At 41.5% G+C, this 15,169-nt stretch overlaps 1 protein-coding gene across 1 annotated transcript in view; it reads right to left on the reverse strand.

The window, feature by feature from the left end:
* The window catches only part of LOC104951515 (tensin-like C1 domain-containing phosphatase), a 186,470-nt gene that overhangs the window by 2,731 nt on the left and 168,570 nt on the right, over positions 1 to 15,169 (reverse strand). Inside the window, exon 6 of the mRNA XM_010778175.1 lies at positions 3,872 to 3,921. Coding sequence (XP_010776477.1) covers positions 3,872 to 3,921 — 50 coding nt within the window. The remainder of the gene's footprint in view (positions 1 to 3,871; positions 3,922 to 15,169) is intronic.

Consider the following 15,169-nt stretch of genomic DNA (forward strand, 5'->3'; position numbering starts at 1 on the left):
GCCGTCAGCGAACTGAGCCGGTCGCCAGCAGGCCGTTGACAACCGGGCTCGGTTCGCTGACGGCCGGCACCGCCCTTTATTTATTTAACTGTGTTTAAAATGCATCATGTAAATTGAACTGAAAGGCGACAGAGGTCCACAGATTCCCCGCAGCGAGGCTCCCCCCGCCCTCCAGTTGACAGTTCACAAGCACCCCCCCTGGGCTGCTTACATCACCGAGTACACTGAGGTCCTGAATGTTCTCAATGCAGCCAATTACCCTTCAGATACACACAACACTGAAGCTCTACAAGAAACAAATATCCTAATAAGGATAAGGCAACGCAGCATATAAATACCCAATCCCCGATGACATCACTTGATCCCGGAGGGAAAAGAACATGTTCTTCTTCTGTATTAAACACATGTTGTGTTGTTAGATGTGGGTAAGAGGGGAAATAGAGTGAGGGGAAATTGATTAAACATGGAGGATTGTGAAAATATTGCAGCATACCAAAGATTACAGTACGTAGGCTCCAAAACCAACAATCTGATGGTTATTGGTGGAGTTGGTCTGGTGTCAAATCGGGTCAGAAAGAAAGTAGTCCTCGATCAAAATGCCTCCATCGATCTGTAATTAAGCTTTTACTTAAAACAGAAAATGACCACGCAGAAAGACCTGCAGCGTGGTCAGTAAAGCTTGCCAACTGACTGCATAAGAGTCCAAAAATCCAATACTTATCTCATTATCTTCAATAAGGATATTACTCTAGAGAATTGTTGGAGCTATGAAACATGGCTTGTTGATAGGAAAATAGTTTAACACAAAGAAAGCTTTATATACATTAAAAAAGGTAATGATATATTTTTCACGTCAAAGTGAGCGATTCTTTAAAATTCCAGAGCTGATCTGGTCTTTTTCAGAACTTGAACTTTATGGCACGGCGATATGAGGAGGTGGGGGCGGAGGCGTCTGGATCCCAGGGGCCCAGACTGCAGCATATTTCCCACATTTGTCAGCTGTGCGCGGCTCCTGAAGGAAATTGCTCATATGTCTGGGAGAGAGGAGCTCTTGAGGGTTACTATACTGTAAGCACTGCTCTGTACTGTACATCTGGAGCCACTCACAACCTGATTACTGGAAATGATGCATCTGCAGTGATGGAGGGAAACATGCAGTATATGTGATGGTAGGGTTAGATTCGTTTTAAGGGTATTTGGTTTGTGTTAGGAGTTGTTCACATATCTCCATTGCGTCTTATGATTGTATTCTCTTTTTAACTGTTTGTAAATGAATACATTAATTATATTGACATAGTGCATGTTCTCTCATATGTTGCAGCAAACATCTTAGTTTAAAGTTGTTGTGTTTGTGATTTGCATAACCTTTTTATATTTTACTTCTTTTTTAAGTTGCTTTTTAAGATTTTGCAGAGATTAAAAAAGAATAATAATAATATTTAAAAAAACATAGAAAAAAAGGACTTTAAGGATATAGTAAACGGATATATAATTAATATTAATCGAAAATTAATTAATTGTCACATATTACCAGAGGGATATTAGTAATGTTTTGTGTTCTATATTTCACATCTATCAGCAAACATATGAACTAGATTTGTTATTCTCATGGTTATCTTTTCCATTCTGTATACAGTAAGTCATTTACTAGATTCGTCCATTTTGAATTAATTGATTTATCATCTTTTAACCAATTCCTTGTTAGTACTGTATGTCAGGTTTTTTCTAGTTCTTTTACTTATATGTCTTTATTATTCTGTGTGTCCCTTTTTTTCTATATCTCTTTGCATTTCGTCCTCTGTTTCCTCTGTCTTTGCATATGTATGTCTTTGGCCTCTGGCTGCAGTCGTAGACTTGTGGTTTGGTTCTTTTCCAGACACCAGCATGCGTTGACTGGCTGAGCTCAAACCTGCTTCTCATCAGCACCACAGATGAAGCGATTGCTCATTTTCTTGCACGTTGCGTTTAAAGAATGACTCGTTATCTCCTCACGCTCAATTTCAGAGCCGTGCTGATCTCAATGGTGCATTTGGATCAACACCGACTGTGAATGTTTTATCAGGAAACCTGAGACATTGGGCCGTTAAACATCTCGCCAGATATTTCTGAGTCATATGAGGGAACCTCTTCTATCAAAACACTGAGAGGCCTCCTTGATCCTACACTTCCTCATGGTGAACATTTCTCACAGTCTCAATGCTGAGTCTAAATGAAACGTAACACTTGAGGATTGACATTATTATGGTTATCAGTGCAGTTATTCCATATTAATACTGCACTAGTCATTGTGTTTGTACTTAGAATGGATCATCTGACTATATGTCAAATGTATCTCATGTTATGACAAAACAGCAGAGAATTATCACCCAGCCTTTGAACGTTTAAGCTCATTGTTTTGGTTTTCGGCCCAAAATCTCCGGCCTGATCCAATTTATTTTGAAAAGCGGTAGAGCTCTGTATACTTCCTGTCCTGCATTATTTTTGGTCTTCTACGTCAAATGCACTTGTTAGTTTTAAGCAGTTTCACCCTCATCCTGTTTTTAGTAGAGTTCTAGTAGACTAAAAGTTTGGACATTTCAATCATATCTAAGTTGAATAAAACTCACACTATGCTCCTAGTGAGTATCTTTTCAGAGTAGACAGGCCAATCGACCATCCAATTACCTTTTAGTTTTGTTCGGATTAAATTATTGGTAGCGGTCTTGTGACAGTCAAGATTTGTTCTCCATTTCAGATCTCCATTGGAGCTTTTGAAATTTAGATTGTATTATGGATGTTAAGAGTAACCTCTCAACTCGTGGTGTTTAATGGTTTGAACAATTATTTTAGAAATTATATTTTTGAAATGAGATGTGGTTACCTGTGAGTAGTAGATTAGCCTGTAAGATGAATAGGATTGCTATTGGATATAATTAACTTTAAAGAACAATGTGAGAAGTACCTGCACTACATTTCAGAGTGGTGTGACCTCTACAATCAGCTATGTTTGGGAATGAGTTTAATTGTTAGCCTAGAACCAAAAGTAACAAAGTAGACAAAACTAAAACACTTTTGTGTATTTGCCTAAAATGTCTATCCTATTCAATCTTACATTTAAATCTTGTTTCTTTTGAGGCGGATGAGGGTGTGTATCTGTGAATCAGCTCTGAAGCACAACCCTGCATACGGATACAAATCTGTCTGTACAAAATGTAAATAAGCCTGTCTGGACCCACTAGTTTGATTGGATACATTCCTTCAGCCAGAGCAATACACAAGAGACAACTGTCACATGACCGAGCTACTATGCACTTTTGAAAAGCCTTTGATTTTCCTTTATATGGGTGAAAAATGACTGTAATCTAAAACTCTGAACGTGCTGTTAATGGTGACGGTGTATCAGACGTTGAACTGTTTTTAGAACTCCGTATATAGTTATAATATGACTTGCTGCGAGGGAGTCATACTGTCACTCACACTTCAGCACGGGCTGTTGTGGTGTCGAGTTTTACACATTAATTACACAACTGACAACATCTGTGACTCCCTAAGGACAGAGGTGAGAGGGGCTGACACCAAATATCTTTGTGTCCAACTGAACAGTGTGGGGTCCAGTTCAATGGCAGGGCATGTAGCTTCACTAACCCTGGCAACTCTGCAAATATCATATTACGTCCAAACCTTTCCTTTTAAATGCCTCATATCTGACTGTGATAAGGTTGTTCTTGAAACTCATTTCACTTCCTTCATTATCTTTTTGTGCTTTTGGAGCAAACAGTGGAGATAAGCCTTTAAAAGATAATTGTAAAAAGGTAGTCCAATAAGCCGAATGAAGCCTTTTATGGGAAATGTGCAGCTGGAAGAGAACTGAAAATAAGAGATGAGTTCCTACCTCGATGGTCTGCGGCGTGACTCCATGCTCTTTGAAGACTTTGTTGAGCCCTAAGAAACAAAGAAAACACAAGAGCTTTAACAGAGGCCTATGCACATGACTTTGAAACTATCAAAAGTGCTTCATAATATATACATAGGGTAAAAAGACATTAAAATAGAATATCTGACAAATAATAGAGCTTATTGGAAACCACCTTAGAATGAACGACTTCCTTCACCACCATTTTTAACAGTTCTTTATCAGTTTTAAGCTACACCTAAGCTTCCATATGTTGTCATAAAACCAATACAGTAACCAATAGTTCCATGATTGTGGATGTGCATGGTTTATAAAATAAGGCCGTCCCATAACCAAACTGTTCTTCAATTACACCACAAGTTTGATTTTCTTTATGCTGTTGAAGTATAGCTGTAAAGGGTAACCATGCCTAGGGTACCTAATTTCAAGATGTGGGTTGACGACACATTCCATTTTAGTTGGCGTTGAACATCTTCAACGAAGCATTAATCAATATGAAATGAGTGATCAAGGTAAAACTCATGTAGGAACTGGAATGCAGAAACTGGAGGATAAAGGAGAAAATGTTAGTATTGGAAACGCTCCGGTCTCCATTTGCAGTCGGTTTGTAGTCTAAGCTGTATTAACAGCAGTTTGAGCATCTTTTGGTTGAATGCAGGTCAACAGTCTGTGCGGAGAGCAAAAAAGGCCATATGCATCGACAGAAATGCTATCTTGGAACCCATTGACAGGCTTTTATTACCTTAACATTTGCTTTTAAGCGTGCTTATTTTGAAACAATCCTGTTGTAGACGTCCCATCTAAACTAAACTCCATTCTAGCATCGTAAGTTGTCATGAGAAGCAGCTGCAAACGTGGTAAATCAGACCGTAAACAATGAGCGGCACACGGAAGTCTTGGCCCGATATCTGCTTGCAACAGGATAATGGACAGCCAACGCTCACTCTAATCCAACCCTAACCCTAGTTTGAAGTTGTATTCAGAATGGCCAGGTTATTTTGCTTTACTTTACATCTAAGGCCACATTTTAGACAAGGTATGCAAAGTTCACCTTGTGATGGCATGTCGTATACACTGGGTGTTAGGATTCCGTCACATGGCACCCATGCAAAGTTAAGCAGAGACCCTTGCAGAGGAAGTTTTGGCTCCACTATGCCTCGTCTCCCTCACCTCCCCCTCAAACGAGCTCAAGGAGGGGGTCAAAGGCCATGTGGACTTGTTCACTCCCCTGTGGTGATTGGGTCACATGTACACAGGAGGGGGCTGTTATCCATCATCATCCATTAGATCACCCTGGCTGGCTGGGCATCGATGTGAGGAGCACCGCTCGCCTCGTTGGATGAATTTCAGCCTGCTGTGCCAAGCTGTCTGTCAGTGTACACATTTAACAGAGATGCCATCCAGCATATTAGAGTATAGTAATCATGAGGGGACCCATTCCCAAACTTCCAATGATGTGTTAATGCATCCCAAAAGGACCACGTTTGTAGCTGCTTCTCATGACATATGCTTTCCCCAAGTTTTGAAAAATCAGGCCTTAACCGCAAAAACTAATAATTCAAAGTCAGCTGTAAAAGGCTTGGGAATTCCTCAGGTTGTTCTGCTAACTATTTAGCAAAAAAGTTGAAAATATTTGTGCAACTCATTTTGTCTTGAATTAAATCTATTGGCACTAACAACCATCTTAAACTGCGCTCTAGTAGAGCTATTGAACCGGATGATTAGGAGATTGAAAGACAAATAAATCTCCTAATAATAGAAAACAGGCAGGATTATCCAGCATTTGACACCATTTCTTGTTTGGGAGCAGGCAAACAATTGTAATTGTTACTGGGGCCCTAGCACTACCGTATGTGGTCCCAGTTTGGTACCATCTATTTCCTGGTGAAAAAAAGTTAGGCTAACAGTAGTAACAAGAAAGTTTGTTGAGGTTGATACTTGACATATTTTGACAGTATATACCAGTGTAATGGGGCAAGCCTTCCTGTATTTGGATCATTTCTTGCAGAAATGCATACATTATAAAATAGCTAGAGTTCCCATATAACAACAGTGTTGGGACTAACGCGTTACAAAGTAACGCGTTACTGTAATGCCGTTATTTTTGGCAGTAACTAGTACTCTAACGCATTATTTTTTAAATTCAGTAACTCAGTTACCGTCACTACATGGTGAGTTACTCCATTATTTTTTTAATATAGTCTCGGCTCCCAGACGAACGCCGTGTATTCACATTAAGCAGGTAATCATACAACTGAGGTATAGTCACGTGAGGCAGATATATATATAACACAGGCACAATACATCCACAGGGTGGAGCTGCAACCTAGCCTAAACCACCCTGTAACACCGGAGACGTGCTGTGGGCGTGTTTGTGTTTACTAACAAGACTATCATGGCGGCAGCGGAGCTCAAGTCGAGTTTCTCCGCCTGGAGGTATTCTCACAATTTCACTTTTGTCGAGCACAAAGAAAAGAACGTTTTAGTTAAATGTAAGTTTTTTCTTGGCGGGTCAAAGATCCTATCTACTGCCCAAAACAGCAATTCAAATCTGTTGAAACATCTGCGGAAACAACATGCTGGGACGAAGCTAGTAGCTAAGACCACAGACCCAGACTCATCCGACGCCACTCCACCTCCACCTAAGCAACAGCGGCTGGATTTTAACAGAGGGACTGCTAGCCAGGGACAAGTTGATAAAGCCATTGCACGGTATGTTGTAGACCGTATGCAGGCTATTTCTACTATTTCTATTGCTACTTATTGATCAACAGATTGTATTATTCTCCAATGCAATAACAGTACTGAAATGAAGGCTATAAGGGCATTAATGGAAGCCCTTTTTTAAGTAACTAATGCGTAACTGAGTTTTTTTTTTTAAATGAAGTAACTAGTAATGGTAACTAGTTACTGGTTTTCAGTAACTAGACAACACTGGTCAGGACCGAGGGTCGGAGCAGCTAATTTGCTTTAGAGAATAATACACCCAGAAGTAAGTATTCTCTCCGATTCGCTTGACAAACCCCGTGATAGTCCTCAAGCTTTGTGATTGGAGAGTGTGCTCCGAGGGTTACGCCGAGCGTCAAACAGCACTTGAAATGGGATGGAACCACGGCAGACTGTCCAAAACTGGATTTGAACGGGTCCACCGCATCGCAAATTTTGCAAATATGGCAGTTGCCATCGATCATCTTAAGATAAGATATACTTTATTGATCCCAAGTTGGAAACATTTGCATTACATCAGCATGTGTAACAGTTGTAAATATGCACTGGTGTTTATTTGTAAATCATTTAGTATAATCACACAAATTCGGTGTTTTATATTTAATAATTCTGTGTTCTTTATTTATTGATTGTTCAATACCTGACAAGGCCGGAGATTAAATATCTACATACATCTTATAAGAGTATAATACAATATCAGTTAAAATAAGTGCTTCAACATAGTTAACATTGCTGGAGGTATGCACAAATATTGATAGATGTCTTGTAATGCACTATTGAGGAACCTGCGACCCAAGTTTTTCATTCATTGTATAACTACACCGTTTGTGAATATGATATGTCAATAAACCTTAGAAAATCTTGAAATCTTGAAAGGGATGTGCAAAATAGTCATTATATACAGTCTTTAATTAACTATTAGCAGAGAATAACGAGTAATGAATATACTTTATAGGGATCCTATTAATATCTAATAATAAATTCAATAACATGCTTTAACCAATAGGTGTCCCTTTATATCAGCTGTGCACCTTTATGGTGTAAATACAGCCTATCTACCAGTTGGATCAAATATAAAAGTCTGCCGAATTAGTGTTGATACTGCGAAGAGACGTATTGTGTGAAAATAAATGTATAAGATGTTGTTTAATTGCTGATATATTTATGATCCACGTTTGTCTAGAAGTCTTCTCATCAGGGCTCTATAAATAGAGAACTACGGAAGATATGTAATATTTAATGCAGCCGAACCGTGTATTACAATGCCGTTATGTGATGACTTTCAAAGAGAAAAGCAAGCACGCTCGGAATAAAGTATTATTTAATTTTTTTTAAATGTTTTCGGTCTGTTTCCGTTATTTGTTAATGGCGATGTGATGGGAGATGTGAGACTGGAATTGCACAGGGGAAAATAACATATCTATGCCACAATTTTAGATGCGGATTTTGTTAAACTAATACGTTTGCGCTGTGGACCAACACTATACATTGACGGGGAAGGGGGTAACAATAAAGATAACACCATTAAACAGTTACACAACATAACAGAAATAATATCGATAGCAGCGTTCTACGCAAATCACCGTGATACAAGAAAACGGTTGAAGGATCGGACAATTTGCCGCAATAAAATCCTTCGTAATAACTACGCAACTACACGATCTGCTACATGCGCACGTGACACAAAATCATCACCTGACATATTTTACACGCATATTTGCGCTACGGCATCGCCTAATGACTATCACGCGGCCTCCCAGTTATAATGGACCAAACGAACCTTACAAACAGAGGGACTATCTCAGCTGCAAAACTTGTGCAGCTATCTGTACGTCTTTTTATCAGGAGCAATGAACTATGGTCGTCCCCGGAATGCGAGGTGTGTGCCGGACGGCCATTGTCACGAAAACACTATACGCCGGTTTCGTAGCTCTGCCGGTACCTTAAACTCAAATCAAACTAAAAAAAAAGCGGACTTGCACGGAACGGAGAAAAAAAGGATCTCATAGTTCATACACCTTGCGCCGATTACAGAAAGAGAGTCTAAGCGCTTATTAATAGAGTGTGAATACAACATCTCCACCTAATATCAAGAGGGGTAGAGGGAGCACGTGGCCAACCTGAGCAAGCATACTTACATCCCGCTTCATCACATATATGCATAAAAAGTGACAGAGTTCATCACCTCACACCCACATTGATTCGCGCAATTATGAAACAACATGAGCTCCACATTTAACCCTACCGCGCTTTTATCGCATGAGAGGTGCTAGAGATCAACAGTAGGATGTTGATATCCCAAGATAGTTGAAATGCTGAAGAGAGTACTAGTTTCGATTCTCAGGGTGGGGGTACTTAATGAAGGTTAAGAGACTCATGACTTTCTTGTACTGCATGACTGAGGAACTTACACTAGTGTTGATAGAAAAGCCCTCGACTAGATTCGCAGCACATGGCTGGTCGAATAATTAATAAAACATGTCAATATACTTATAGTAGATATAGATACGTCTTCCACCTCTCTAGCTAGCACAAAATACGTGAGCAGATTGCACCTGCTACGCCGCCTCACATCTAGGTAGGCATGTGTTGTCTTTTGTGAGATGGCGTGCAGGGACCTTGCACTGCACATGGCTCTAGGTCTCAAGGAGAGAATGTGTTGTGTGGGCGTGGGATGTAGAAGTGTGTAGTAGGGATAGTCACAGTGAGTGAACAGCTGTCACTATCGCTCTAGACGCTATGGTGCCGATCACTTACACCCGAGCATCAGGCCCTGCAGAAGATCGCGCCTCACGGGACGAGTAAGAGGGTACTCACGTTGAATTAGCGGCGCGCGACGCACGCCTCAGCAGTACCACAATACGCCTTGAGATATGATCTCTTGCGCGAACTCTAGAGATCCGCCTGAGGAGCCGCCATCTATTTTTTTACACCAAAGCCTCAGCATGCGAGCCAAGCTTGACTTGCAGAGTCCCAGGTGCATTTTTTACAACTGCTGTATACACAGTTGTGACCAAATCACACCGACACAAAAATGCCAGTGCGGCTAAGCTAATATAAAGTTGCGAGAAACAAAGACTCTGACAACTCACGAGCACAAACAAACAAACTAAGTCACTCAGCGCTATTGCACTGCAGTGCCACAGAGAGTCCCAACGTTCGATTTCGCGCCTCATCAGTTTCATCCTAGAGCGAAAGAAGTGCCGACCTTTTGCATCCTTATCTCCGTCACACACACTTACTAAATGGCCAGAGTGCTAGTAAAACGACATTGCGAGGACGACATTTTAGAAGAAGCCTTGAGTAACAAAATAACGAATTTTTGATTTCCAAAAGCCAGAGGTCTGACAAAGTAAAATGACCCGCAGACAAGACGTCTCGCCCCGCTATGTCCTCCTGCGCATCTATCATCTCCTCATGTTTGCTGCTGATGTCTCAGACAAAATTTAAAAGCACAAGACGCAAATCAGCGATTTAGAGATAACATGGACTTTTAACCTTAGACGTCTCATGTTATAAAAAGGACGCTGAAGAATGTGTGCAAGGGCGTAAGCCGCAAGAACCATACAGTCGTTCTAGATAATAAAGGCGTGCACACCTTGCGAAGGTAGTCATCAAAAAGCGCTAGTGAGCAAGAATAGTAAAAAAGCCCACAATATTCCGTTAACCTAAGTGCTCTTACATATAAAAAGAAAACCTAATATGAAGATATACAAACGTGTCCATCAAAATGAATCAGACACAGATATGAGCAGACTGATACATCATCAATGACAATGAGAATGAAGTAAAACGCAGATGTGTCGCTATTTTCATCACTGCCCAAGGAAGAGAATTGGTACCTTGTTCAACACGGTCACCTAAGAATATATGGTAAAGCCTACACTAGAAGCCACCGTTTAACCTTGTATCGTGGATAAGATGAGTAATTTTTAAGATTGTATATGCACATATAGAATATACGACAATAATTGATTGGCATTTAAAGTGGCTGTAGAACATTTACTATCATTGTAGGCAGAGCAGTAGTTTGAATCACATAAATATACGCTGCACATGATGGAATTCGTAAAATAGGAAGAAGACAGAACATTGAAGGCCATAGAATGGTAAATTGCTCCCTAATAAAAGAACATAGCTTCTCCTATGAGATGTTATTGAATCGTGGTTTCTGCATATACAGAGTCCATACCTCCCCAAAGATCGCATTTCAACATTAAATTAGTAGCCATAACACGAATACAAAGTGCTGAATAAGTGCCCAGACTGAAGATTAATAAGGGAGGAGAAACCAGCAGGACGGGCGCGCAAGGTAGAAGGGAGATGGCGAAATCGGCATACATACAAATACCCGGCTTACACGTCACCCTCGTCGCAGGGGTGCTCGAGACAATGGGAAAAGTCGCAGAGGACTCGATGTGCACAGACCGTGGCTACTGGGTGGTCAGAATTGGATGTTGTGGGATTGCAGACAAGTGGGCAAAGAGGGAATGAAAAAACATTCTAGGTCTAGGGGAGAGCACCATAGTTGTTGAAGGCCTTGAAGTAATACAACGAATCGGGCAGAGACTGAGGTGATCCTTAAACGAGCCTCGGAGAGTAGCCAAGGGAGGTACAAACACGAGTAAATGGTGGAGCAGCTTGTGCCATGCAACACCGACGAGTTCTCAGTAAGGACGATGCAATCATGGTGAGATCGAAGGATCCCAGCATTGTACTGGTGGTTAATGGATGCAGGAAATAAGAGACTTAGATCTCAATCAGTTGACGATAACATTGAAACAGGGAGACATGAGTAGGAAGCTCGCAAGCTGACTCAATTGATAAAGCAAACATATCTAAGAAACACGGATAAGGTGGACAGCATAAGCCATCCGATGAATCTGGGCAAACAAATTTTGCAGGACATTTTAATCACAATTAGGACCATATTCTTAACTCTCAATGCATGCAGAGAGTCAGAACTCACACGGTATTCGATATCTAAGTCCACATTCCCGAGAATATGGGCTTCTACGAAACTGGTCGTGAAGGAGGATACGTCTCGCTTGTGCGCCAACACCCTGATAACCCATTAGAAACTAGGGAAAGTTCATGTTCAACCCCGAGAGCACGCGCTATCCCACTGTGTATTTGAACCAGAAAGCACAGTCATACTCACCAACTGGTATGCCGGGCCAAGGAGAAAAAAAAATATCTCCGTTGAGACCACTCAGCAATCGCTTTGAGTTTCTGGACAATTTAGTCTTTAAAGTATGTGTGGTGAAATTATTGATTATTAGCGATTGCACCAGGGCGGCCCCCTCTCTCTAAGGGATGGTAAGTGCATGCCAGCAGAATACAAAGCTGAGCCGCTAGACACAGAATCAGTAAAACCCAGAGGAGACTGTGAAGGTCTCAACACAGACGGACGGTTGTGGCCCGACCAAATACGAGCTTGTGCACGATGGGTAGCCCTCTCCATTAAAGCGGCTCATTGGGAATTGCCGCCCTAGAGCGTGAGAGTCGAAGCAAGGATTGAGCTCCACTTCATTAGTTTAAGTCAACATACCAAGGAGAGCCGCCCGTTGAGGGACAACAAGCAGAGCACTGCAATTCCTTCGCGTAGATAATGCACTTTAATAGCAAAGGGGCTACACATCCTCGCTCTTCGGGCCGGTAATAGTAGGGCGCTTTCAGCTATCCCGCGGAAGTGGCAGCTTTATATATCCATATTTGAGCTAGGCTAGGAGGGAAATCCAGGCAGCAGCGGGATGATCGAATGGAAAGATAGACCGAGAGAATAGTAAGGTTAAAAACCCAAAAAAGGGGCGAAGCGAAAGCCCCGTTTGGTATAGAAGCGCCCTCGCGTGGCATCGACACCGAAGAAAAGGGCCCAGGAGCTACGACAGGAGGTTGGAAAAAGACAAAAATAGAAATAAAAATGTGGAAATGGATTGTATGCGCTCATGCTTCTGCATATCATGTATCAATATTTTTGCGTATATATATATATATACTATATATCAAGTTCATGGTGCTTATATGCTGGATGGGAGCGGACTATAGATGAGATAATTAGCCAAAAGCTAAAATCGGCTCATTTTCACTTGTAGGCATTATTGTTTGTTTAAAGTGTACATCAAATGTGCACTAGCGGTAGGCTGAAAGAAAATTAAACGTTAAACATATGTTACGATGTCCCCATTTCCCGTTTGTTTGATAGATTGCGATGTTTCTGGTAGCTCTTAACAAAACAGAATTTTGTAAAAGACTGGCGAACTCTAAAAGGGGCAGTTTGTGAGTTTAAGCACTGTTTCGATGAACGACAATACATTATACAATATTGGGGGACTTTTGCATATTTTAACAATATAGCTGTACCTTTTTTTTTTTTTTTGTAGTTGAAGGGGCTTCAAGATATTTTGCATGTCATGCATAAACACGGTGTGCATCTTTTCCTTGAAACTGACGTGCTGGGCGTTTTACAAAAGCAGTTTTTTGTGCTCTCATTCTCGAATTTCCTCCCCCGCCCGTTCCTTCCTCGCCAGGCACGACAAGAATCGAACACGTAGGTGGATTGCGTGAAGAGAAACACCTCTTCAGCGTGACTTCTAATGAGTAGGATCGGGCCGCGTGGCTTCAGGCAGTAAGCGCAGTCGAAAAGCGCGAAGCTGGCGCAGATAGAATTCCCAAGCATGGCAGTAAGCGTAAGGTAAGATTGGGAGAGACCTAGACATTCTATGCACCCAGTTCAATGCGTCTTAGACTGAAGACCACCCTTGACGGGCTCTGAACTTTCCCGTAAAAAGCGTGACAAACTATTACGCATATCTCTCAAGATAATGACATCTGGTGCTTGTTGAGAACTAAATGAAGACCTGTAAACATATAACAAACTTTAAAAAAAAGACTCAAACAGCTGAGGAAGGAGTGTATAATTTTAACTTCCGGCTAGATAAAAAAAGACTTCCCCAAATTATCAGATGGCCTCGGGCCCACCTCCCAACAGCAGAATATATGAGGCCTCACCGTCCCAGCTCAGCAAGAGCATGATTGAGAACTATAGGAACCGGCCACAAAGAGACGCACAAAAAAAGAAGTCGTAAGAAAACAAGATATGGACTGAGAAAGAACAAAAGTCCGCCCCCGCAAGGACGTGGGCAGCTGAACAAACTCGCTGGACTACATCCGAGGCAGCACGCAGCCATTCAACATGGTGTCATGAGACACGACGAAGTCTGATGCATACTAGCGTAGCTGCGTAGATTGCCTGGCAGAAGTCTCTGTTAGGAGCGCACAGTGAAAATCGGGGATATAGAATATTGTGGAGGGTGTGGAATAAGCATTCTTAATTTACGAAAGAAGAACACTACTCGCACGGATGCCGAGTCAAGTCACCGGCCGCAGCCAGATGTCACACAGCATGTGCTGGGAGATATGAATGACATGCCCGCTTTCTTCTTCAGAAACAATTACAGAAGTACCATTTGAAGACTCTGCGCCACCGACTTTTATTACTTGAGGATCGGAGTGCCAGATTTTATGTTGGACACCAGACATGGTCACGGGAATGATTGATGAGTCCAAGAGCTTCGAGGCCTTTCTGCACAATCGAAAGAATTGTAGACGGCCTCAAGGAGAACGTGAAAAGGAGTCATAGCCCTGAGTTGGTGGAGAAGAAGAAGAACACGGAATAGAAAAGAAAACTAAAGTTTTGGACATCATGAAGGGATCATTTGTATAATTCTCACACACCACAATGGAATACCAAAGGGGGAAGGCATACAGAATAAAGCGCGCGCTGTTTGAGCGCAGGATTTTTCATATTCGATCTACATTTGACGTGTTTCTTAAAGTAAGGAATACAAATGGGAATACACAATGCATTGACATTATGCGAAGAATGAAACAACATCCAAAAGTGTACATCCAGTGCTCTCATTGTAGGCTACTGATAATGTGCCAGCAACTAGCCCAAAGAAACTCCGGTATTCAGTAATTAAAGTCAAACCATTACAGCGCGAAGATCCCCCACTCCCATAAGTGTTCCATATTGAAAGTAAAGTAGACTGGTCACAGCATAATAAAAATATAATTATGAGCGCCCACCTCCACCAAATCCACACCAAGGTTCCAGAATGCCTTGTGTCAAAACAGCATAGCACACTCCCGAATAGAGATTTTTGACTGAGTGTTTTTACATTTAAAACTTGTTGCATCTTACACCTATAAACAGCGCCCCCGGGCAGATTGTGTCTGCCTACATTAGTGAAGATTATACAAGTCCTTCACAATGACCTGGTGCTTTCATTAAGTACATGCGGAGGGAGATACACGACGCCTCGAAGATGTATGAATAAACACCGATGCATTATAAGAAACGATCGGCGTATTATATCCTCCACAGAGAACACAGAATGCATGGAACAGCAGCAGATAAGGCCACTCGAACACACTGAAAAAACAAAACACTAAACATCAGACACAAAAAAGCACGCGAACACAGCGCGCACAAGAACCCAAAAGACCCGGCCCCTAAGGATCAAGAGAAGAAAACGAAAGAATGTT

Source organism: Notothenia coriiceps, unplaced genomic scaffold (genome assembly GCF_000735185.1).
Source record: "Notothenia coriiceps isolate Sejong01 unplaced genomic scaffold, NC01 NC01_scaffold00018999, whole genome shotgun sequence".
In the NCBI taxonomy this organism is placed as follows: domain Eukaryota; kingdom Metazoa; phylum Chordata; class Actinopteri; order Perciformes; family Nototheniidae; genus Notothenia; species Notothenia coriiceps.